This window comes from Marmota monax, unplaced genomic scaffold (genome assembly GCF_021218885.2).
Source record: "Marmota monax isolate L192 unplaced genomic scaffold, Marmota_monax_Labrador192_F-V1.1 WCK01_AAM20220418_F8-fsc00035, whole genome shotgun sequence".
Taxonomy (NCBI): Eukaryota; Metazoa; Chordata; class Mammalia; order Rodentia; family Sciuridae; genus Marmota; species Marmota monax.
Genome location: NW_026691961.1, coordinates 5,271,076 through 5,298,365, shown reverse-complemented (window position 1 = coordinate 5,298,365; position 27,290 = coordinate 5,271,076). Strand labels below are relative to the sequence as shown.

Below are 27,290 nucleotides of genomic sequence, written 5' to 3'. Positions count from 1 at the left end.
TGCCATGACATGGGCAATCATCCTGAGAAATCTTTCCAAGACATGGTGCCTTAGTCCTGAAGTTTGCTATGGGATATTGCCATGATTCAAAAGTATAACTAACTCCTGCCACTTACTTTAAAGATGCAGAATAAGGGCAAAGGCAAATCTCTGTGCTGGCAACCTTTAACTCAACGAAAAAATGATGTGAACTGCCAGAGAGCCAGGAGGGGTGCCATTATCTGGAAATAGATGACAGCTGGCAGAGTGTGTCTGTGGTGTCCATCTATTTAAGAAGGTAGAGTCCTTGATGGTGAAGGCAGCAAGGGCCATTGTCTAGAAGGGCAATGTGATCATCTCAAGATGAGCACACTGATTTACAGAATCCAGAAAAACAATATAACCATCTGGAAGTTTCTATGTCATGTGAAACATAGATCAGAGGTCCACCAGGAGGGTGGTAGGATGCAGGGGAGAAGTAAAACAAACAGAGAAAGATTCCATTGGAAAGGATGGATATGTCTAATGTCTTGAATGGGGTGATGTTTCCATTGGATAGATAGGCTGGGACACAGAATCAGCAGCAGCCCTCTTCGGGCTAAAAGGCAGAGGACCCACTAAAGGGTGGTGGTTGGGGATGGCTTGGCAGGCAGAGGGGGAACCAAGTCAGAGCTGTGGACACTCCCTGTGGCTCCCCCTGGACACTCCCTAGGCAGAGTGGGGGTGAGGGCGCAGATGTGTGGCCCAGCAGGCAGAGTGTCCTTTTTGGCCCTCTGTCTTGGCTATGGAATGGAACTGGGAGATCCCCCAGATTCTGGTGCCAAGAGGGAGCATCTGGACTGGGGATGAGGGGTGATGGTGGAGGGAAGGCTTTTTGCACAGATGGATTCACTGAGCAGGCGGAGAGCACTGAAGTGCCGGTGCTGGTGCCACTGCAGCTGCTGTTAGTGTTTTATTACCTGCAACTCCAATCCTCGAGCTCACCTGGGCCCTCCAGAACAGAGGACTTCCAAGGAGGGTAGCAACCAAACTCAGAGGGACAAAAATACTGTGGCCTTGGGCTGACGTTGTGGCTCAATGGTAGAGAGCTTGTCTAGCACATGGGAGGCACTGGGTTGGATCCTCAGCACCATATAAAAATAAATAAATAAATGTATTGTGTCCATCTACCTCTCCAGACCTTTATATCTTTTGAGACAGGTGTAAGATTAATGTTCTCTTTTCTGACAAAGTTAAATCTGTGTCTGAGTTTCCTAATATGTAACAAAAATGGCAGCACACCCTACTACAGAAGTAAAAATTGTCTTGTCACAGCTCCCCGGTATTTCTAACACAGGGTCTCGCTAAGTTGCTAAGGCTGACTTTGAACCTGAGATCCTCATGACACTGGGATTACAGGCATGTGTCACAGCACCATGCGGGGTCAGTTTTCCTATTTTTTTTTTTTTTTTTTTTTTGCGGGGGATGGGTACTGCGGACTGAACTCAAGGGCACTCGACCACTGAGTCCCATCCCCAGCTCTATTTTGTATTTTATTTAGAGACAGGGTCTCACTGAGTTGCTTAGCACCTCGCTTTTGCTGAGGCTGCCTTTGAACCGCGATCCTCCCGTCTTAGCCTCCGGAGACGCTGGGATGACAGATGTGCACCACTGTGCCCATCTTAACATCCACTTTCAATTTAAAAGTAGTCTCACACTTGAGTCCAAGTACCGAGGGTCTGGGGATAAACGTGAACGAACTCAGATCGGCAAATAAAGAATCCACCCTGCGGTCTGCCACTACCCAGCGCAGGTATGTCATTAGTCACCGCTTTGGGGCAGAGAGATAAGATGGGAATCAAGATCTGCCTAACCACAGACCCTAATTTAGTCACCTCTCCGCTACAACAAAGGAAAAACAGCCAGTGGCTGCATCTAGGGCCAAGCTGGTGGGGAGAGTCCTTATCCTTTGCTGTCCTTCAAGACCCCACCCTCGCTCAGGAAGGTGAGGGCGTGGGGAAAAGAATGCAGCTAGATCCCTTCCCGACTGCGGGTGGAGGGTGTGGAGAAATAATTTCAACACACTCAGCGCCCGAGGGAGTCTGGCGGAGCTCCCCCGAGCGCGCATCCAGCCCGGGACTGACTCCGGAGCGCTGCGCAGGCGCAGAAGGCGGGCGGTGGGGCGTACTGCGCAGGCGCACATCGCCGGGTCCGGCGTTCCGTTCTCGGGCCGGGTCAACCTCACTTCCCCCTCTCGCCCCGCCCCTTGCGTTGCCATGGGGACCTAGCGGCCAAAGCCGGCCTGTGGCGGCGCCGCTGGCCTGCCTGGTGTACTTTTGCGGACGTCGCGGCGGCGACCGTGGGAACCCATCGAGAGTTTCCGAGTAAAACCGTCGGGATGACGGGGAAGCGGTCGGGCCTGGGCCGTTGCCGGCATTTCTTCTGGCTGGGCGTCCTCTTCGACACCGTGGGCGTGGCGGTGCTCTTCACGGGCGTCTTCGCCGACCTGCTCTTCTACGACATGCTGCTCTACCTGGGCTCCATCATCATCTTCTTCAGTCTCCTCTGGTGGGTCTCCTGGTACACCGGCAACATCGAACTGGCCTCCGAGGACGCCGTGCCCAAGGCCGCCCGGTCCCGGTCGGGCTCCGTGGTGGAATCGTTACGCCGGAGCGTCAGCGTCCGCTTCTCCCAGACCTTCGAGAGCTTCTCCCAGACCCTGGAGCTGCTGCGGCGGCGCCGGAGGGGGCGCTGGCCCAGGTTGAATTTGAGGAGTGCCTCCCAGATCTTGGTGGTCCCCGGCTCGCCGGAATGGGGGAGGAAGGACCCAGACTGGAGGCTGCGCATGGCGGACGTTAGCCAAAGGGATTTGGGCCCCTTGCCTGAAGGTGACGGAAGTTCCGAGGCAGCTGGCTCCTCGGGGCTTACAGCTGCGGGGAGGACCCATCTGGAGCGGCCTGTGTTCCCTGTGGAATCCATGGAACTGCGCCCTCCTTTTCCCTCCAGGAGCCAGCCTGTGATTTCCTTGGTCTCTACTCTTCAGCCTTGCTCCCTTCCTGCTTCTAAGAGCGAGTTTGTCGTTTCCTTGACCTCTGGAAGCCAGCCTCCAGATGCCCTCCCCTTGACGAGCCAGCCTATAGCCCCTGTGGTCGCCAAGAGCCATCCACCGGTGCCTGTGTTCTCTCAGGGCCCCTTCCAGGTCCCTGTGGCTGCTGAAAGCCACCTTCTGGTACCTGTGGCCTCTCAGAGCCAGGATCTCCCTCCGTCCCGTCAAACTCAGCCTCTCAGTGTTGAGGATTCTGAAAGCCAGACCCTGACACCCCAGGCCTCTGAAATGCCACTTTCGTCTACCCAGTCTTTTCAGAACGTGGACCTACAGACCTGTAGTATCGAGGACTTTGTGATCATTTATCGCTCCCACCAGTTCTCCAGCACGTTAGTCCCGATTTCTGCAAGTCAGTCTTCAGCTCTCATGGAGATTTCTAAGAAGATAGTGGCTCAGGTTTTTGAAAGTCTGAAACTACCCCAGAAACTATCTCAGGAGTTCCCTGACACTATGTCATCTGTCCCTGAGGCTGCAGATCTAGCCGCTGAGTCCCGGCAGTCTCTCCCGACTCACAGCGCAGGTCCAGCCTCTGAGTCCAGGCAGTCTCTCTGGACTCGCAGCACAGATCTGGCCACGGAGTCCCGGCAGTCTCTCCCGACTCACAGCGCAGGTCCAGCCTCTGAGTCCAGGCAGTCTCTCTGGACTCGCAGCACAGATCTGGCCACGGAGTCCCGGCAGTCTCTCCGGACTCATAGCACAGATCCAGCCACGGAGTCCCAGCAGTCTCTCCGGACTCATAGCACAGATCCAGCCATGGAGTCCCGGCAGTCTCTCCCCACTGACAGCAATTTAGCTCTGGGGGCAGCAAAGAAAAGTCACCCTTTTTAGTAGGGACCAGACCTCAGCCATTTGACTGGCTGCACAGGCCTCTGCCAAGTAAGTGCCTTTGGACCAGGTTGTCTCTTGCTTGAAAAAACAAAGTTAGTGGAAGTGAAGTGGTTTTGACCTTCATGGGTTAGCCATTTTGAATATTGGTAGTATTTTTGTTATTGTTCTCCCCCCCACCCCACCCACACACACTTACTGGGGATTGAAGCCAGCACTAGTGCTCTGAGTGGTTTTGCCTACTCAACCAGATAAGGAAATCGCTTCCTTCTTTTAGGGTTAGAGAGAGTACCAGTTACATTCTTTTGGGAGCAATAAGGTCTGGGGGTGGGTGGGAGATTTCGGTTCTGCAAGGTTTCTGGAACAAGAAGATTTAAGGTGGTACAGAACACATTAAATGACACTGAATCCTAGGGTAAGGAAGTTATTCATTTTTTCAGTCCTTTTTCTTTTAACAGGGACGCTTACTAAGTTTGGGTGTAATGCTCTTTTAACACCTCAGTAATGCTTCAGTGGGCAAAAACTGCATACAGCTAGAATTTAGTAATTATGCTCACAAACATCTAAGTGATACTGGATTTCTGTTTACAACAGGAATGGATGCTTTTTGAAATACATTTATTTAAGTAAAAACTATTTAACATGAATCATTTTAAAGGTAAGAGTTAATTGTACAAGGGAAACTTCACATATTCTGAAGTTTGGAAAACACTTGGCAGTTTGTACTATCACATTAGCTTTCTACTAAACTACAAATCCTTGTTGCTACCCTGCTTAGTGAATTTATGGGTAAGGTTGTTGAAGTCAAATTCCACTTACCTTCCCAACCCCTTATCAATTAGAAAGGTAGGAAGAGCCTGTGAAGGTTAGAATTGGTGACTTTCCTTCCCTTTGGATTAAGTGTTTCATAATGGTATACTCTGCTTGAGTTTCCTGGTCTTTCTGTCTCCACTTTCTTGCAAAAGTTAACTGCTCTAGGGTATAGGGCAGAGCAGAAAGGTGTGATCCTTGTTGTCTAAACCTATAGACATGCTAAACATATCATTCAGGATGTTCCTCCTTAGTTCATATTATTGATTTCATTCCAGTAAGGAAAACAACTGAATATAAGGTGGAAGTCATACTCCTTATTTCCTTAAAATTTTTTCCAATTCCCTTTTAAGAGAATGTACATATAAGATATATATTCTATAGGTGATCTTTAGAGGAAAAGCATTTTGGCTATTTTTGTTTGGCTAGTTTTGTATAATTTGAACACTTGGATTATAACATGAATACAATCAGAGACCTATATTTATCTAATCAAAAAAAAAAAAAAAAAAGGTGGGAGGTAGCTAGGGATGTAGCTCAGTGGTAGAATGTTTGTCTAGCATACTTGAAGCCCTGGGCTCAATCCCCAGCACCACAAAAACTAAAACTAAAACAAAACCACACATCTGCTATCCAAGCTACTCAGGAGGCTGAGGTGGGAGGATCACAAGTTTGAGAGCAACTTGGCCATATCCTGTACTCTCCAAAACAGATAGAGGTCAATGGTAGAGAACTTGCTTACTATGTGGGAGGCCCTGGGTTCAATCCCCAGCACTGCAAATTAATTAAAAAAAAAAAAATAGATAAAAAAGAAGTAAATCACAATCCCAGAAGGAAAGGACTTAGTGTTACTGGAAGAGGGCACTCTCCTGTTCATAAACTTTAGTCTTTCAAATAATTTATATGATTGAAGTAATTCTTCATGCAAGCCTTAGAGACTTGAACACTTACTAAGTGACAGGAACAAGATAAACAAAGATGAAAGAATGCAGATCTTGCATGAGAAAGCTTTGTGGTCTTTGTTCTCAGAATCAAAGAAATAACTAACCAGTATTATAGCTATGGAAGGAGGAGAGCTGGTAGGCTCCTTAGCAGACCCACGAAAGAATTATCTTTTTGACAGAAAGAGTCATGCAGGGCCCTTGAAGTAATTAATTCATTGATGAGGCATTTATTTAGGCACCAGGGATTCAGAGCTACATACAAGCACTCATGACCTGTCAGGGGAGACAGATACAGTGCTGAGAATACAAGCGCAGCTGAGTGGAGAATGTCTGAAAACCCTGAAGTTCATTGGATGAAGATGAGCAAGAACATTCCTTGAGAAGGGAAAAGCATCAGGAAAAAGGCACAGGTGTATATAGTCTGTGGCTTGTTGGGAACACATCTAGGAAAGAATAGCCTGACTCTAGTTCAGGATGAGTGAGACTGGAGGTGGAGAGAGAGAAATGACCATGGAGTGTCTGAAGGTGAAGTTAGGAGTTAAAATGGGGCTGGATGGTAAAGCGTCTTCCAGAGAATACCATCAATCTCATAAGCATTTGGGAAGCTTTTGAAGGCTTTTTAAGCAGGGTTCAGTTCATAATTTCATAATTTTCACTTCTTCTTGTGGCCTACATTGTAAAGTAATGGCAGCAGGCCAATAAGAGAGATTAATTGCTAAGGTCTCTCATACATTTACAGGCTGAAAACAGACCTCTTTGGTACTAGCAGCAGTTTCTAGCCCAAGTGTGGGCTCCATGGGATTCATCTTGTAGAACACTTTCAGGTGTTTATTTTTTTGTACATAATATTTTTTCCTTTAGAGATGACATTATGTGAATAAACACCAAGTCTATAACACATTTCTATATATTGGTGTTCAAGTAAGTACTTACCTAAAATGGGGATCCATAGATTTTTTTTTTCTATAAAGGCCAAGCTTATAAGTATTTTAGACTTTGTGAACCAAAAAGCAAAATTGGGAGTGTTATATGGCTATTCTGATTATATCATTTGGAGGCATTCACCAGCCAAGAACAACTGGCTCAAGGGAGACAGGACTCGGAGGGTTAGACCTGTCACCAACACCGTTGCTTTCGTTCTGCCTCAGTGACACCCAGATCTGGGCCCTCCATTTTTCTAGCTTGGTTTGCTGGCCTGAGAAAAGGTGAATTGCTGAGCCTCTAACTCCCAGATTTAGAGGCCACCTTTTATGCCTAGTACCTGCCATCATAAGAGTCCCTCAGATACAGGGCTGCCCAGATCCTAGGATCTTGAAAGGCAGGCCCTGAGAGTGCTTAGCTTGAAACTGATGCCCCAGCTTATCATCATTTTTTTTTTCTCCCTGTAGTTCTTTGAGTCAAATCCAGGGCTCTGCACATGCTAGGCAAGCACTAGTAGACCATGAGAATCTTATTCATCTTTGTATCCCCAATTGTGTTATTTTTTAGTCAACACACACACATGAAGCATTTAAAAATAATAGCTGTTGGTTGTTTATAATACACTACACATGATAATAAGTGATCTATGGGCATTTTATCATCACTACAATTAAGAGTTAGGCACCACTGTTACCGCCTTTTCAAGCTTTGATATTATTAGCAGGTTAGGTAATTTTTACAAAGTCACACAAATAGAGGAGCTTAAGTAGATGTAAAATGGATGTATAATGTATATATGACAAGTTTTCCTTCCAAATTATACTTGTTAGCCAATCTGTCACGTCTCATTTAAGCTATAATCTATATAATATATAATCTATAGAATCTAGATAATCTATCCTCTACTTCACTATTTAAAATTCTACTGGTAGAGAGTGAGACTCAGCAACTCCCTAATTTCCTTGTTCATTCCAGATTGTCATGTTTATAAATATCTCCTCAAATAAAAATTGCTTTTTTCTTTCCAGAACTGACCAATGTTTCTACAGATTTAACTGCCAACTTTATAAAAGCAACAGTACTTAGTCTAAGTCTCGTTTTGGAAACTTCGATGTGGAGTCCTGACCCATCTCAGATCATAGACTGCCTATGCCAAGTATACCTGTTTCATTGTTGGAGACAGTTTTCTAACTTTGGAGAATAAAGTTATTTATTGCCAGAATTGTAAGCCTTAAATAATTAAATAATTTGCTATTCCAAACAAGCTTTTTTTTTTTTTTCTTTTAAGTTGGGTTGCTTGGGGATGGGGATGGGGAGTTGTTTAATGGGTATAGAGTTTTAGTTTTACAAGATGAAAAAGTTCCAGAAATGATGGTTGTGTTTTTTGCACAACAATGTGAATGAGCTTAACAGTACTGGGTTCAATCCCCAGTACCCCCCCCAAAAAAAAAAAAAGAAAAAGAAAGTAAAATTCCCATAGAAATGGACATTAAAAATTCTACTCCTGGGCTGGGCATGTGGCTCAAGTGGTAGCACGCTTGCCTGGCATGCGTGCAGCCCGGGTTCTATCCTCAGCACCACATACAAAGATGTTGTGTCTGCCGAAAACTAAAAAATAAATATTAAAAAAAAATTCTCTCTCTCTCTCTCTCCTCTTTCTATCTTTAAAAAAAAAAAATTCTACTCCTTGTACTTAAGGATACTTTGTGACCTCATTAGGAAATAGCTATCAGAAAAGGTTAACACATTTAATGTGTTATAATATCCTACCATGTAAGTGTGGATGCCCACAGATTGAGTTTCCCTTTTCCCCAAGGATTTAAAATCTGATTTCATTGCCTATTTTATTTAATTTTTTGCAGCTGGGGATCAGACCCAGGGCCTCTTACCTGCTAGGAAAGTGCTCTCCCACTATACTATACCCCCTATTTCTTTTTTGATACTGGGGGTTGAACCCAGTGGTACTTTGCCACTAAGCTACATCCGCAGACTTTTTATTTTTTTTATTTTAAGACAGAATCTTGCTAAATTGCTTAGGGCCTTAATAAGTTGCTGAGGCTGACCTCAAACTGTGATCCTCCTATCTCAGCCTTCACAGCCTCTATGATTACAGTCTGCACCATCACACCCAGCCTGACTGCATATTTTAATGATAATCTAATAATATTCATTTAGAATCCTCCTGTGGATTACTTGTGTAAGAATGCTCTAATATAGTTTCCTTTTAAAATTTCTAGTTATAGGCAAAAGTGGGGTTTCTGTTTGTTTTGAGGTAAGATCTTGCTGTGTTGTACAGGGGACCTCAAGACTCCTGGGTTCAAGTGATGCTCCTACTTCAGCCTCATGAACAGCTGTGACAATAGGTGCCTATCACCATACTGTCCTAAAAGTGGGGTTTTTTAATGGCACAATATTTTGGATGGAAATTTCTAAAAATTTTAGATATTTTTATAAAAAAATTAACTCCTGCTAGGTCCAACAGTAGCTCATGCCTCTAATTCCAGTAATTGGAGAGGCTGAGGCAGGAAAATTGGCATATTTGAGGCCAGCCTCAGCAACTTAATGAGACCCTGTCTCAAAATATAAAATAAAAAGGGCCGAGGAACACCCTAGGTGTGCAAATCCCAGCAGCCCCCAAATAATACTAATAAGAAGCTTAATGAAATAAGTCAATCACTAAGTCAGAGCTGGGAGTGAAACTTGGTGATAAGGTCCTGGATTTGATCCCTAGCACCTTAAAAAAAAAAGACAAAAGATTTATAATTCCACTGATATGAGGTACCTAAAGTGATCAAATTATACAGACAAAGTAGAAAAGCGGTTGTTTAATGGGTGTAGAGTTTTAATTTCACAAGATGAAAAAGTTCCAGAAATGGATGGTTGTGTTGGTTGCACAACAATGTGAACGAGCTTAACAGTACCAAATTGTGTACTTAAAAATGATTAAGATAGAGGCTGGGGCTGTAGCTCAGTGGCAGAGCGCTTGCCTAGCATGTCTGAGGCACTGGGTTCGATCCTTAGCACCACATAAAAAGAAACACACAAAATAAATGCATGTTGGACTGGGGTTGTGGCTCAGTGGTAGAGCACTTACCAAGCATGTGTGAGGCACTGGGTTTGATTCTCAGCACTGCATATAAATAAGTAAATAAAATAAAGGTCCATGAACAACCCAAAAAAATTTTTTTAAATAAATAAAGGCATGCTGTTCATCTACAACTACAAAAAAATATATATGAGTAAGATAGTAAAAAAAAAATTTTGGTACCTGGGATTGAATCCAGGTGTACTTAACCATTGAACTATATCCCCAGCCCTTTCTGTTTTTAATTTTGAGACAGGGTCTTGCTAAGTTGTTTAGGCTGGCCTCAAACTTGTGATCCTCTGAGTAGCTGGGATTACAGGTGTTTTCCATTGCACCCAGCTAAGATGGTAAATTTTATGTTATGTGTATTTTACACAAAAATGGGTGAAACCAGTAATTTATTAGCCATATAACAGAAATTTCTTTTTTGAGGGGAGGTACTAGGGATTAAATCCATGGATGCTTAACTACTGAGCTACATTCCCAGTCCGTTTTGTTTTATTTTGAGACAGGGTCTCTTTAAGTTGCTGAGGCTGGCTTTGAACTTGTGATCACCTGCCTCAGCCTCCCAAATCACTGGGATTACAGATGTGTACCACTGCACCTGCAAACATTTCTTTTTAAGTAATTTATATATGCCACAATGGAGTACAAGTGCATGTGCGTGTATATATATCTCACCAGCTAAGCACCGTTTATTTGATGACTCCAAAAGTACAGTTAGGAACTTAGAGAAAAGTTGACTTTAATGTATTATAGAACCGAGGACATTATAGAGGGTGTTCTCATGAATCTGTAGGGAAAATCTTTTATTGTACAATGGCCACTCAGTAAATAGTAAGATTGGATTTATCTTGGGTAAATAGTGGTGGTTCTTAAGAACTGTGATTAGTGAGCCTCAGGTGCCCCCTCAGTGTGCCTAGAAGAAGAAAATGATCACCTTGACAGAAAAATAAAAACAACTTAAATGTTAATGGGCTTTTCCCAATTTTAAAATAGAAATTTAAAATGTAATTATTTTTTGGCAGAATTGGGTATCAAAGCCAGGACCTCACACATGCTAGGCAAGTGCTCTACCACTGAGCTACATCCCTAACCCTTTTCATTTTTATTATGAGACAGGGTCTCACTATGTTGCCCAGGCTGGCCTCTAATTTATAATCCTCCTGATTCTGCCTCCCAAGAAGCTGATACTGTAGGTATGCATCACTGTACCTAGCTGGAAATAGAATTCTTTGACTAGGTAATGCATTTCCATATTACAAAATTCAGAGTCTGAAGTTATAACATGGTGTTAGAGCATGAGGTCCTAGATTTAGTTCCCAGTACTAATAAGATGTAGGGCTGAGGACATAGCTCAGTGGTAGAGCACTTGACTAGCACGTGAGAGGCCCCGAGTTGATCACTAGCACCAGAAAAGGTTAAAATTTAAAAACTTCCCAAAGCATAAAATGGTACACAGAGAAGTCTTCCTCCAACTCTCCTTCTGTCTTAGCAAAGTTCTACTGACAGGTATTAAATGTTATTAGTGTCAAGACTTTTCATATAGACTTGATGAATATATATCATGTAATTCAGAATAATATATATCATTCATAATATATGAGGTGCTAGTCTTTACATACTCTGCAAGACCCTAACTTTTTTTGCTTAAGATTTATTCTGGAAGCTGGGCATGGTGGTGCACATCTGTAACCCCAGACTTTCTGGAGACTGAGGCAGGAGGATCATGAGTTCAAAGCCAGCTTTGGCAAAAAACAAGTTGCTAAGCAACTCAGTGAGACCCTGACTCTAATAAAATACAAAATAGGGCTGGGGATGTGGCTCAGTGGTTGAATGCTTCATCAATCCCTGGTACCCATCCCCCCAAAAAAGATTTATTTTGGAGATCTTAGTAGATGTATCATAATTAATTAGACCTGTTTCCTATTGATGTCCATTTTGATTGTTTTCAATCTAATAAATGTCTTTAAGCAACAATAAGTATGAACATTGGTCAAGTCCTAATGATTGCCCATTGACTTTAAGACACTCAAAGGATGCAGCAGGTATAACAGGCCTGTAATCCCAGCGACTTGGGAGGCTGAGGTAGGAGGATCACAAGTTCAAAGCCAATTTCAGCAACTTAGTGAGGCCCTGTTCCAAAATAAAAAGGGCTGGGATATAACTCTGTAGTAAAGTGCCCTTGGGCCTTGGGTTCAATCCCTGGCACTGTTACACTGCTGCACCTGCCACCCCACCCCAAAAAAACCCTAAACTAACAAAAATTGTAAGTTGCCTAAAACCATATAACTAGTTAGTTACAGAGGCTAGAATAAAATCTGAAAGAAATGAGTTTTGAATTTTATTTTCAACAAATCATTGTAATTATCATTTCACTATATTATAATCACCTTTGAGAAAATGATAGGTGGGCTGGGTGTAGTGATACCTATAATACAAACTACTTGGGAAGACTGAAGCAGGGGAAATCTCAAGTTTGAGGCCAGCCTCAGGAATTTACTGAGACCCTCAGTAACTTAATAAAATCCTGTTTCAAATATAAAATTGGGGATATAACACCCCTGGTTCAATACTCAGTAATCCTCCTCATCCACAGTAGGATACTATGCATAATCTATACCTTTTCCTGTCCACTTTCAGGTTTCTTTAAGGTAGTTAATATGCAAATTAAAATCTGATTTTACAAGTTTATAAAATCCTTGAAATCTGGAATCATCCCTCTTTTTTGCTTCTCTCACAGGACATGTAAACATAAGTATTTTGGACTTAGTTTTATTTTTCTACTAATTAAGGTCATACTTAACTTTAGCCTGAATAAGAATCTATGTTCTGTTCAACCCTGTTCAAATCATTTGATTTGCTTTCCTTGTCATAGTCAAAACAAAATTGTGAAAAGGCTAGGGGTGGTGACAGTGTTAAAACAAAATAACAGAGCTCAGAGTCTCATTTTTATTTTTAGTCTTAACCAAGATTTTTAAGACCTGAGGGGCTGGGCTTGTAGCTCAGTGGTAGAGTACTTGCCTAGCAGGTATGAAGTATTGGGTTCAATCTTTAGCACCACATAAAGATAAATAAAGAAAATAAAGGTATGTGTCCATCTACAATTAAAAAATATTAAAAATAAAACTTGAGTTTCTGAAAAGTGTCAAAATTAATTTTATATTTAGTCTATACTATGTGCTGACTACTCTAGGGAACACAAAGGTGATTTAATCTCTGCAAGAAATAATTTCCTTTTTTTTGGTTTTTACTATTGCACAGAAGAAATTTTTTTGTTGAGAGCCACAGTTAAGTCTGAATGACACCTGGCATTTTGCCAAAGGGTATGGTTGAAAGGTGACCCTGCTCCAGGAATAGGGCGGCTGGGGGATTAGGGCGGATACTGCTGGGAATAGGGCAGCTCTGGGATTAGGGCGGATCCTGCTTTAGTAAGCGCCTACTTTGGGGTGGGGGGTATTGGTGCGTGGAGCCCAGGAGAGGGAGTGTGTTCCTGGGAAGTGTGTGTAGAGTGCCGGTGAGAGTTCAGGGGAAAAAAGAGTTGCTGTTTGAACCTACAAGGCTTGTGGCGGCTCGGTTATTTTGTGCCCAGCCAGACTGCGGCAGTTTTTGAGTTAAATAGTCCAGAACTAGATTATCAAGCCCTAAGTAATTAGGTATTGATTGCAGTTGTTAAAATAAAAAGTTGAAAAAGTCACCAGAAGTGAACTATAATAGTGATGAGCAATTGATGAATTCTTTTTTTAAACATTTATTTTTTTTTAGTTGTAGGTGGACGACTACATTATTTTCTTGTAGTGCTGAGAATGGAACCCAGTGCCTCACACTTGCTAGGCAAGCACTCTCCCTCTGAGCCACAACGCCGCCCTATGAATTATTTTCTACAATGCTGGGAGCCATTAGCCAAGTAGGTATGACAATTTCCTTGCCAGCGTACCCCATGTTGCTTAGTGGAAGGACTCGTGGAAATAGGACATTTTGCAGTGACATTGCATGTAGGTGACCTCGCTCAAGGACCAGGGCGGTTCCAGGTTTAGGGTGTTCCCGGTTTAGGATAATCAGGTTTAGGATAATCGGGTTTAGGGCTTTCCGGTTTAGGGCGTTCCAGGTTTAAGATTATTCCTGCTGGGAATAGGGCGTATCCTGCTGCCTGAGTTCCCCTTGAGTTCTCACGGGATTCAGACAGTATTTTTTGGGAGATAGAAGCCCAGTGGATGTGGATTTGGGCAGAGAACGTGGATTTCCCCAGAACGTGTTTGTAGACGGCTGGTGTGAGTTCGGGAATAAAGAGTTGCTGTTTGAATCTACAAGCTGTGTGGTGGCTCGTGATTGTGTGCCCAGCCAGACTGCGGCATTTGTGCCCAGCCAGACTGCGGCACTACAATATATCTGCTATGATCTGAATGTATCGCCCAAAATTCATGTCAAAAGTTTAACCAAGGGCTGGGGCTGGGGCTCGGCGGTAGAGCGCTCACCTCGCACGTGCGAGACCCTGGGTTCGATCCTCAGCACAACATAAAAATAAATAAATGAAATAAAGTTATTGTGTCCAACTACAACTAAAAAATAATAAATATTTTTTTAAAAAGTTTAATCAATTTTTTTTAAAGATTAAGGTTTTTTTTTTTTTTAGAGAGAGAGAGAGAGAATTTTTTTTTTTTTAGAATTTTTTAATATTTATTTTTCAGTTCTTGGCGGACACAACATCTTTGTTGGTATGTGGTGCTGAGGATCGAACCCGGACCGCACGCATGCCAGGCGAGCGCGCTACCGCTTGAGCCACATCCCCAGCCCCGAGAGAGAATTTTTTAATATCTTTATTTTTTAGTTTTCGGCGGACACAACATCTTTGTTTATATGTGCTGCTGAGGATCGAACCCAGGCCACACGCCAGGCGAGCACGCTACTGCTTGAGCCATCCCCAGCCCAAGTTAAATCAATATTAAGAGGTAGGGTCTTTAGGAAGTGATTAAGCGTTGAGGGCACAGGCCTCATGAATGTGATAGCAACCTTACAAAAGGATGAAATTAGTGAGGTCCTCTTTAGTCTTTTGTCTCTTCTGTCATGGTTGGGTGGATGGTGGAGGGGTAGACACAGCATTCATCCCCTGGAATGCAGCAAGAAGGTGCCATCCTGGAAGAAGCTGCTGGACCCTTGCCAGACACCAAACCTGCTAGTGCCTTGATCTTGGACCTCCCAGCCTCCAAACTGTAGGAAATATATTTCTATTGTTTATAAGTTATCCAGTCTCAGTGTGAAGGGACTAAGATAGTGTCTATTTCTCTTATCTGCCTCATAGGTCAGTTTCCACTTGACGGCAACTATATCAAGTATCCCAGTATATCTCATATTTACAGGAAAATAAATGTGCAAATACCACTGTGATTTCATAACAGTCCATTTTGTCCTCTATACCACAATATTCTCCATGGTTTGTACCTTATGTGCTCTAATCCACAAATAGCTCTAAAATAGCTCAAGAAATAAATTATCCCCATTTTATATATAAGGATACTAAAATTCTGAGAACATAAAGCAGTTGCCCAAAATAACAGAATAAATGACAAAGCAACATTTATTTTGGTTTGAAATGAGGTCTTGCCATGTTGCCCAGTCTGGTCTCAGCTCCTGGACCAAGGTATCCTCCTGCTTCAGCTTCTGAGTAGCAGAGACTACAGGCATGCCAAAGCTGGGCAATGAATCCTGCTCTAAGTAACTATTGAGTTCTAAAGGGTGAAATTCCATCAGTAAAACCAATGAGACAACTTGACCTTCCCCCTTTTTGTATAAGTTAGACTTCATAGCATCAAATAAACATGGAAGACTAACTTTTTAGTTATCTGAACAAAAAAAGAAAATCCCATTTTGACAAGTATAAAATATTATACCAAATATCAGAAATCACATCATCAGAATAAGGAAGAAAAAATAAACATGTAAAAAGGAATTAGAGGGCTAGGGTTGTGGCTCAGTGGTAGAGCGCTTGCCTCGCATGTGTGAAGTCCTGGGTTCATTCCCTAGCACCACATAAATGAATTAAATAAAGGTATCGTGTCCATCTACAACTAAAAAAAATATTTAAAGAAAATAATAGTAATAAAAAGAAATCAGAAGCAAGGCATGGTGGCACATGCCTGTATTCCCAGTGTCTTGGTAGAATGAGGCAGGCGGATTTCAAGTTTGAGGCCAGCCTCAACAACTTACCCCTAAGCAATCTAGTGAGACCCAGTCTCAAAAAAAAAAAAAAGTGCTGGGATGTAGCTCAGTGGTAAAGCACCCCTGGGTTTAATCCCTAGAACCTAAACCAAAAAAATAAACAACAACAACAAAAAAATACATCATAGTGTCATTACAGAATTAACATGGATTGACTAACAATCCGGGTCCTATGTCTACCAACACAGTGTGAATTTCCTATCATTTGAAGGTCTCCTGTAACTTAGCTTTCAGGACTAAAAGGACACAGATGCCATTACTTAAAGTGATACAGTACTGGGCTGGGGTTATAGCTCAGTGGTAGAGCACTTGCCTAGATGTGTGAGGCACTGGGTTTGATCCTCAGCACCACATATAAATAAATAAAAATAAAGGTTCATTGACAACTAAAACATATTTTTAAAAAGTGATGCAGTACTTTTGGAAAAGTAGAAATGGGCAATATTTAAGTGCTTGACTCATTGTTGCAGCAGTATTCTGGTTTGCTCAGTCAGAGAATGATTATAGGTTCTTGTTTCTGAGTTAAGCTAGAAAAATTGAACTTCTAGTAAAACCTGTGATGCTAAGTCAAAGCATACTGCTCTAGGACCTGTGCTCTTTCTACCGTGACATTCTTGCTCATACTGTGCTTTACTATTATACAGTGTGTATTTAACATTATTTTAACAAATAGGGAAATGGATCGTAAAACTAACTCTGGTTTTCTTTTTCCTTTATCACAAAAGTAAATTTTAAATTTCCTGTATCTGTATCAACTTATATACCATGGTTAATTGCTATTAATAAATACTATATTATTTCCTCTAAAACTTAACATCCATTCACCTTAGATTTATTTGCCTTTGGACATGGTGGTACACCCCCATAAACCCACCTACTAGGGAACCTGAGGCAGGACGATCACAAGTTGGAGGACAGCCTAGGAAATTTAGTGATACTCTGCCTCAAAATTAAAAAATTAAAAAGGCTGAGAATTGTTGAGAGCCACAACCAAGTCAAGATGGTGCCTGGCATTTTGCCAGAAGGAGTGGGTGAGGGGTAGCACCAGCAAGCCATTAAGATGATGATAATTAAGTTAAGCTGTGTATAATTATTAAGATAATGACTGATTGCTATAACTGGATAATGCTAAATTGAAACAAGCTGTGTATTCAGTTGTGTATATAAACCTCTGCTGTCCGGCAATAAGGCAGCTCCTGCTACCTCGGGTGCCCGCTATTTTTGCGTTCTCGCGGAGTTCCCGTTGAGATCCTGTTGAGTTCTCGCAGAGTTCCCGTTGAGTTCACGTGGGTTCTGGAATGAAATAGTTCCTGTTTGAACCTGTAAGTGGCTCGTGACCTCCTGGTTATTTCATGCCCAGCCAGACTGCGGCATTTGGTGGCCGGGGAACGCCTGAAGCTTGGGGGTAAGTGAAACTGCTCGCCCCTGAGGGCAGGGCAAGAGAATGGGTGACCATTTCAAAAAACAATGTGTTCTTGTTTTGATTTGTTTTGTTTTTGTTTCAAGCTGCCTGTCCCTAGAACTTTCTCAGGCAAATTGGGGAAAGTGGTTGGCTCAAGGTTTGAAGTTGTTCGCCCCTGAGGAAGAGATAGAGATAGACCACAGATATACATGTCAAGAAAATAGAAAAATTGATACAACGAATTTTTGTTCCGTTTTGTTTTGTGTTATCTTATTGGGTTGCGTTATCTTTATATCAGAAATAAGGAATTAAAAATTAGTAAAAACCAAACCGAAAGGGTGTTAAGTAAATTGCTAGAAGAAGGAGGCATCTCAGTAAAATCAAGAACAGTTGGGGCATACGTTAAGACGATACAAAGGTGTAGCCCATGGTTTATTAAAGAGGGGTTGTTAAATATATCACAATGGAACTATCATGGTGAAGATTTAAAAAGAATTGAAAAGGAAAGCCCAGGAACTCTGCCAGTTGGCACATTACCATTATGGACGTTGGTACGATCTTGTTTGCTTAGTCTAGGAGAAGACATCTTAAAAGAGGAAGTCTCTCGAGTTACTCAGACAGGTGAAGAAAGTTTAGAGAAGGAAGGGCTATCAGGGGAGAAGTTACAACGGGAGGTTGCTACCAACACCTTTCTATCACCAGAGGGTGTGGGTGTCCAACCAACAGCTCCACCTATGTATATGGAGACTACATATGCTGAGTGGCCCTCAACCCCCGTAGTTGATAGATGGGATCCTGAGACAGGACCTCAAAGATTAGCATGCCCTGTATTTGAGGAGGCAAGAGGGCAGCGAATTCACCATGCTTTAGATTTCAAAACAGTGAAGCAGCTGAAAGAGGCTATAACAACCTATGGTCCTCAAGCACCCTTCACTGTAAGTATGGTCAAATCCATTGCCAACTTGAACATGACACCAGCAGATTGGGCTAGAATGTGCAGAACTGTGCTAAATGGAGGACAGTATCTGTTATGGAAGGTTGCCAATCAAGAATTTTGCACAGAGACGGCTAGGCGAAATGCAGCAGCCGGTTATCCTCAGAGAAATCTAGATATGTTGTTAGGAGAGGGACCTTATGAGGGTCAGCTGCAACAAATTAGATATGATCCTGCCATATACTCACAAATTGCTTCAGCTGCGGTTAGGGCATGGAAAACTTTACAGGGGCATGGAGATTTACAAGGTCAATTATCTAAGGTAATACAAGGAGCTAATGAACCTTACGCTGAATTTGTAGATAGGCTTATACAAACAGCTACTAGAATCTTTGGGGATGTAGAACAAGCGATGCCATTAAAAAACAACTAGCCTACGAACAAGCAAATAGATGTTGCAGGGAAGCCATTAGACCATGGAAACATGGAGATTTAAACACATATATTAAATTATGTAGAGACCTTAATGAACAGGGGCAAGCCTTGGCAGCTGCAGTACAACAGGCTTTAGGGGCCAGGCCAAAAACATGCTACAATTGTGGAAAAATAGGACATTTTAGAAGGAGTTGCTCCATAGTGCTGCAGTCTGGCTGGGCACAAAATCACAAGCCACTGAAGCAGAAACAAACTTTATTTCCAAAACTCCCGTGAACGCCACGCATACGGCCTTCTCCCGGGACACACCACACCAACCGGAAATCCCTCCTCTGGAAATCCCTCCTACCGCACTTCCCCAACCAATGGGAACTCTCCGGGAATCCCCGTGAGAGTTCAAAAGTAGCAGGCCAAGGTGGACAGCAGGGGTCTAATATCCAATTGAATACACATCTTAACATAACCATTATCATCTCAATGGCTTGCTGGGGTCACCTTTCAACCAAAAATGCCATGCATCATTCCTACTTGGCCATGGCTCTCAGCATCTCCCCCCTTCTGTTTAATTAAGTACCAAGCATGTGGCTTAGGGACCGTGCCTGTTAGGCTGTCCAATACTACATATGGCCCTTACCCGTCACTGGATGAGCTGACCTCACGGCATCAGCCTCCTGTCTTAAGTTGGTACCACTGCAATTGGATCATACCCATCACTGACAACCGGTCCAGCATACAGCCATACTTGTGGATGGGCCTATGCACCAGTGGGGGGGGGGTGAGGTTCTTTGCCTCACCTCTGTTGGCCCCCAAATTTGGCCTTTGCACCAGTGGGGGGGGGTGAGGTTCTTTGCCTCACCTCTATTGGCCCCCAAATTTGGCCTTGGTGCCAGTGGGGGGGTGAGGTTCTTTGCCTCACCTCTGTTGGCCCCCAAATTTTAGACCATCACTAGCAGAAGGGAGGAGGATACAGAAATGCCACGACACTAAGCCAATTGACGGCTCCTTTGAAAAATTGTACCACCGGTGACACCATCAGCAAAAATACTCCAGCATTACCACAATTTGCTGCACCAACAGATAGTTCACAATGTATACAAGTGATACATAGTCCAGGCAAGTTCTGCAAGCAGTTCAAAGCAGAGGAATCTATCAATATGTCCATTTTCTCCCAAAGTAAATCGACTCCTTGATTGAGCATTACTTGTTGAGTTATTATTCATTGATGCATCAGTTTATACAGTTTACTGTGATAGCTATCGAAGAAGCTGTAGTTTGGTTTTATCTTTGTCTTCACCGGCACTGGGATGAAGATAGGATTTCTGGCAATGATGGCTAAAAAAAAATTATGTAACATTCCAGCAGGCACTAGGAAAACAATTTTCTGAACAATTTACATTATCCTGAACAGAATTATTAAATATAATGAAAAGAAAAGGTGAAAGTAAACAAACGGATCTGTTAACCTCCTTATTTGTTCACATTTAAAACAATCCTCAACAGCTATTTACCCAATTTAAATTAAACGATTTAAATCATGTGAATAATAAAAATATTTGGATCCATTTTTTCATGAGCGCTCCTCATATATGATCTATGGACATACGCACATACAGACATACAACACAAAACAGAAGTGTGCACACATAAGATACAACACATAAGACAATAGTAAAGGCCTTGTAGCTTTACACAGGTGAAATCTCCATTTCAATGTTTAAAAACTCCACAGTCAAAAAATAAAACTGATCAGAAAAACATTAACCTAGGTCTGAATGAGCTCAAAAAATAAAATAGAACTTTATGATGTGGGAAAAGGCAATAATAAAATAGGTATTGAAAAAGACACCCTGGTTACCACCTGGGTTTGACTCTTTTTTGGATATCCCATCCTTTTTCCTGTAACTTGCAAAATGGGTCTGAAGGTATTCCCACAAGCAAGCCCCAAGGTTTTTACATTTGAAATAGGCCTTAATGGTGTTCATTATTCATTAGCCTCCAGGTGTGGGAGAACCACTGTTGCAGATGTAAGGATAGCCAAACTGGAGTTCTGGATATCAGCTGTTATGGACTTGAGCCAAATCATCTTCTTTTTGGTCTGTAGAAATCGCTTTAGATAGTCTCTCTGGAATCCAAATCGGCTGCTGTTCTCCCTGTGGAAACGCACAAACATACCCCTGACTCCAGACAATCACTGGGTCAGAACCTTTCCATTGTCTCGTTAGAATATCCTTCCAAAGTACCTTGGGCTTATGTACATTTTTTGGACACATGTACCTTTCCGCAGCACTAAGCCCCGATGAACCCAAATTTAAAAAGTTTAGAGTAAAAAGGGTTATTTTAAGTTTATCTTTGGGGGATATATACCCCTTCCCAATTCCCTCTTTTTGCTTTAATAAGTACATTTTAATAGTTTGATGAGCTATTTCAAATATACCTTTTCCCTGTGGATTGTATGGGATTCCTGTTATCTGAGTAATGCCAAATGATGAGCAAAATTGTTTAAAAGAGGTAGAAGTATAGTCAGGGACATTATCTGTTTTTAACTGTTTTGGAACGCCCACAGTGGCAAAATTTTGTAAGCAATGAGCTATAATATCTTTAGTTTTTTTCTCGGGCATGAAGGGAGCCTATCAAAAATCCGGAAGAAGTATCAACTGTAACATGCAAATATTTTAATTTTCCAAATTGTGGCAAGTGTGTGACGTCCATCTGCCAAATATGGTTAGGTATCAGTCCTCTAGGATTGACTCCAAGATTAACTTGTGGTAAAAAGGTCACACAATTTTGACATTGTTTTACTATTTGTCTAGTTTATTCCTTAGTTATTTTAAAACACTTTTTAAAAGTATTTGCATTGACATGGAAGGATTTATGAAAATTTGTAGCTTCTTCTAGCGTAGAAAAAATATATATGTCATGTGTAGTTTTATCTGCTAAATCATTGCCCAAACTAAGGGCTCCAGGCAATCCTGTATGTGCCCTGATATGTCCTATAAAGAATGGATATTTTCTGTCCCAAATTAGACTTTGTATAGTGGAAAACAAAGAGAAAACAGTAGAGGAAGGAGAAATCCTACCAGCATCTTCAAGGGATACTGTAGCATTAACTATATCCTGACTATCGGAAAATAAATTAAATACAGAAACTTTAAATATCACAAAAGCTTGTAATACTGCATTAAGCTCTACCTTTTGAGCTGATTGTTTGGGTACTAAAAATGTAAAAGTTTGATCAGGGGTAACTACTGCTGCTGTACCATTATGTGACCCATCAGTGAATATATTTGGAGCATTCATGATAGGTGTTTTTCTTGTCATTTTTGGAAAAACTACAGGATGCGAAGACCAAAAAGACAACAAAGGATAAGATGCTAAGTGGTTATCAAATGAAACATTAGATTTACACAAGATTATTGCCCAAGTATTTAACTCATCAATTTGATCCATAGTATATGGAATAATAATTTTATTGGGAGAAATTCCAAACACTTCCTTTGTTACTTTTATTCCTTTGATATTAATTGTCCTACAGCCTCAGGATACCTAGTAAAAATAGTGTTAGGAGAATAAGATAAATGTATCCACAATAATGGATCTTCTTGCCAAAATACTCCTGTAGGAATATTTTTTGTTGGTAGTACAATAAATAATAAAGGCAAACTTATATCAATTCTATCCAAATGCATATTTTCCATATATGTTTCAATAATTTTTAATGCCTTTCTTGCTTTAGGCGTTAACATGCAGGGTGAATTTGGATCTGATGGGCCTTTTAGGATATCAAATAAAGGTCCCAACTCTCCTGTTGGTATGCCTAGATAAGGCCTTATCCAATTTATGTCTCCTAATAACTTTTGAAAGTCATTAAGTGATTTGAGTTGATCTACTCGTATTTGAATTTTTGGTGGACGGACCATGGTTGAGGATAATAGAACTCCTAAATAATTAATTGGAAAATTTAATTGTTCTTTATCTATTGCTATCTCTAGATTATAATTTTTTAATAAGTTTGTAAGTGTGGCATAACATTCTAGCAATGTGTTTTTGTCTTTGTGTGCTAACAATACATCATCCATATAGTGAAATTATTTGTAGTTCAGGATTTTGATTTCTAAGTGGCTGGATTGCTTTGTTAACATAAATTTGACACATCGTTGGGCTGTTAGCCATCCCTTGAGGGAGTACTTTCCTTTCATATCTCTGACCGGGACCTTCATGATTTAGTGCAGGGATAGTAAATGCAAAACATGGACTATCCTCAGGATGAATTGGAATTGAAAAAAAACAATCTTTAATATCTATAGCTAAAACATACCAGGTTTTTGGCAAAGCAGACAATTGAGGAATCCCTGATTGAGCAGGTCCCATAACAACCATTTAATTATTAATGGCTCTTAAATCTTGCAATAATCTCCATTGACCAGATTTCTTTTTAATGACAAAAATGGGAGTATTATAGGGAGATACGGAAGGTTGTATATGTCTCTCCGCTAATTGTTGTTTTACCAGGTCATGGGCTGCTTGTATCTTTTCTTTAGTCAGGGGCCACTGAGGAACCCAAACTGGTCTTTCTGATTTCCAAGTAATTGTTATTGTCTCAGTGACCCTTCTGAAAACCCAATCCATGTCTATCTATTCCTTGATCTATTTGTATTTGTGCTGCTATACCTTGTTCTTGTTCTCCTAATCTTTTTTCTTTCCTAAAACCTTGTCTATGCCTTATAGTGTGTGCATTTGGATTGATGTTATTTGTTAATGTCAAACCTAATTGATCTAGGACATCTCGTTCCCATAAATGGATAACAACCATCACAAGCAGAAGGGAGGAGGATACAAAATGCCACGACACCAAGCCAACTGACGGCTCCTTTTGGAAAAATTGTACCACCGATGACACCATCAGCAAAGATACCCCGGCACTACCACAATTCACTGCACCAACAGATAGTTCACAATAAAAATAAAATCAAGGAGTTGATTTACTTTGAGAGGAAATGGACATATTAATGGATTCCTCTGCTTTGAACTACTTGCAGAACTTGCCTGGACTATGTATCACTTGTTGTTTGAGTCTGTAAACAAGTCTGGATGGTGCCTGGCATTTTGCCAGAGGGAGTGGTTTGTGAAGTAACCAGTGAGCCATTAAGTGTGGAGATTCCTTATTGGTTGACTGCTGTATCGAGTTTATGTTAATTAGATAAGCTACGTGGAATGTACAAATACCTCTGTTGTCCTACAATAAAGGGCTCCCACTTCTGCTGTATCAATCTACACAAGTTGTTCGTCACCCCCTGGTTATTTTGTTGCAGCCGGACTGGGGCAACTTGTATGCATTGTGATGCTGAGGACTGAACCCAGTCACACATGCTAGGCAAGTGCTCTACCACTGAGCTACAACCCCAGCCCAAGGACCATTTTTTATTTGTAATATACCCCCAATGTCTAGCTCAGAGTCTGGTAATTAGATATTTAGTAAATATTTATGGAATGGATAACTATAGATGTTAATTACTATTAGACTTAAAGCCTGTAGACAAGATGAAGCTGAGGTTAGGCAGCCCCTGCCAACCAAAGACCATTTAGCAAGACAGAGAAAGCTGCTTTCTGAAATTATGCCAATAAAAGAATAGAAAATACATTATTGATTCACAATTTCATTCAGATACAGTTGCCCTTTAAGGAATTTTTTAAAATATTTATTTTTTAGTTGTAGTTGGACACAATACCTTTATTTTTATTTATTTATTTTTTTTCTGTGGTGCTGAGGATTGAACCCAGGGCCCTGCACATGCTAGGCAAGCACTGTACCGCTGAGCCACAACCCCAGTCTAGGAATTTTTAAAAATATATTCATTTTTTTAGTTGTAGATGGACACAATACCTTTATTTTATTTTTATGCAGTGCTGAACATCGAACACAGTGCCTCATGTGTGCTAGGCTAGTGCTATACCACTGGGTCACAACCCCAACCCCTAAGGAATTTTTTGTGGGCAGGAAGACCATCCTTTTAGTAAATAGCTGAAAAACATTTCAAAAAGGAATTAAACAACATCCATCTTTTGTATAGTTTTACTATGGTTTTCTAGCAGAATAAAATGGTAAATGGGTAACTAACTATTCAGTCTGGCTTGAGGATGCCTCTGTACTTGAGTGCTTATGTAAGGAACTAAATCCTAACTGGTCCATAAGCTAACTGAAAGCCTATCTTAGGAGTAAACTTTTGTAACATAGCTGAATCTGAGCCAATGGCAGCAGCCAAGCTTCAGTCAATCACAGATAGATGCTGATCAGACCATGTTCAAATAAGGCAAATGACCCGGTACTGCAAGCAATCCAGCTGTCTCTGGACATTATTTCTGGTTTTTGTCCATAAATGGTGCCGGACCACATTGCAGGCTGGAGCTCTCTAAGCCTGTTCTGGTTCTGAGGTCTACTCGATTAATGAATTGTTCTATGCTCAATTAAACTCTATTAAATTCAATTTGTCTAAAGTTTTTCCTTTTAGTATTGTCTATGCACCCTAAGAATATTAAAGCAAAAATGGAAATTTTATGACTATTGCATTTTGTATATTTTGTTTTTCTTTCTTGTTCTCTTTCTTTCTTTTTTTTTTTTTTGGTACCGGGGACTGAACTCAGGGGCCCTTCACCACTGAGCCACATCCCCACCCACAGGGTCTAGCTAAATTGCTTGCTGAGGCTGGTTTTGAACTTGTAATCCTCCTGTCTCAGGCTCTGCCACTGGGATTACAGGCCTAATTTTTTCAAATATGTTTGTTTATACACATGGTTTTTGCCTGGAACAATTTTGCCCCTCAGGGGACACTTGACAATGTCTAGAGACTTTTTTCCTTGTCACAAGAGGGAGGAAGGGAGTGCTACCATATTCTAGAGGCCAGAGAGTGTGCTAAAAAGCTAGAATTCACAGGACAGCCCCCCTCCCCTGAAGAATTATTTGGCCCAAACTATCCATAGTGCCAACATTGAGAAGTGAAACCGCTTTATACTTCTCTGTAATGTGGAGGAAATCTCTAAATTAATGTGTTGTTTTCGTTGTTAGTACTAGGGATTAAATCCCAGCCTTGCACATGCTAGACAAGCAATCTACCACTGAGCTACATTTCCAGCCTTTTTTATTTTTTATTTTGTATCAAGGTCTCATTAAGTTGTGCAGTCCGGCCTTAAACTTGAGATACTCATACCTCACCCTCCAGAGTAGTTGGGACTACAAGTATGTGCCATCACACCTAGCATTCTAGCCAGTGTTAACTGGATTATTGGAAGGCATTAGACTAAAATTTGGTCCATGGAAAATTCTCTTTTGATACTTTATGATTTTCTTGTATCCTTAGAACAATTCTCTTCTGCTTAAGCTAGCTAGTTAGTTTCTGTTGCTTGTAAGCCAAAGGCTTTAAATAAAAGAACTACTTTAGGTATTGTTGTAAAATTCATCTTTCAGAGCCAGGCATGATGGAGCTTGCCTATAATCCCCAGGAAGCAGGAGGCTGAGGCAGAAGGATCTAAAGTTTTAGGACAGCCTTGGCAACTTAGTAAGACTTTGTCTAAAAAAAAAAAAAAAAAAGGTTGTGGGTGTAATTCAGTGGTAGAGCATCCCACATTCAACCTCCAGTACTTCAGAGGGGAAAAAAATCTTTAGCTCTAGGCCAGCTCAGGTTTCATAGGTGAAGGTTCGGCCACGTGAGAAATCCAAAGGGAGTTTGAGTTAAAGAGACGGACTTTAGTTACCTTTAAACCAGCTCCAGGATGGCTTCTCATACCCCCAGTCTCAAGCTACCTATTAGAGTATCGAGGTATACTGAAGAGGAGAGAGAGAGAGAGAACATGCCAGGGAGTGGACTCTTACTGGGTAACAAAAAATTCTGGGGAAAATCTCATCCAATGAAGATTAAGGGGGGCAGTGTCTCAAGGTCAGGTGAGAGGATTGGGTCTTCAGGGGTTGTGGTCAGGCACGCTTCCACATGGGCAAGCCCTTGGACCCGAGAAGGGTGGGGAAAGCTCTGGACACAAAGATGTGTCTAAGCGCCTCTTGCCCAGCCAGGGAGGTAACTCGAATCACGTGGGAGGATGGTCTCCCACAAAAATCCTTTCTTTTGTGAAAGACTGCTTTTTTAGAATGGTTTAATGGGTCTTCTGGGTACATGAAAGTAAGGCAAAATTTCATTCTGCAATGAAGAAGATCAGAACAATGACCAACGACTGTGGTGCACAGTGATGTAAAAAGACGGCTATACTGTGGACAAGGCAGGTAGGATCTTAATGCTTGTGTGCTTTTTTTGTTGTGTTGATTTTGGAGGGCAGGGTCTTTATTTTCTTTGATTAAGGCTGACATCAAAGGAAGATGAGATTCTGGGGAAGGCAAAGCTGGAAAAAGGAGGTTTTTATCTCAGCAAATTAGCTGGACCATGGATCAGGTTGATTGAATAGGATCCCTAAAGAAGGGACAAGTCTGTAGAACTCTAATAGTAAATTATGCAATTTAGTTTTTTTAAACACATTTAAAAAATATTTTAGTTGTAGTTAGACATTTATTTTTTTATTTTTATGTGGTGCTGAGAATCAAACCCAGTGCCTTGCACGTGCTAGATGAGTGTTCTACCGCCAAGCCACAATCCAGCCCTGCAATTTAGTTTTAA

General features: G+C 41.5%; 1 protein-coding gene across 1 annotated transcript; it reads left to right on the top strand.

The window, feature by feature from the left end:
• The first annotated feature begins 2,197 nt into the window (after nt 1-2,197).
• Nucleotides 2,198-7,828, top strand: LOC124090078 (uncharacterized). The gene is made up of 2 exons (XM_046440452.2): nt 2,198-3,940; nt 7,593-7,828. Exon 1 carries the CDS (start codon nt 2,357-2,359, stop codon nt 3,890-3,892), a length of 1,536 nt encoding a protein of 511 aa, XP_046296408.1. The 5' UTR covers nt 2,198-2,356; the 3' UTR covers nt 3,893-3,940; nt 7,593-7,828.
• Nucleotides 7,829-27,290: the final 19,462 nt, after the last annotated feature.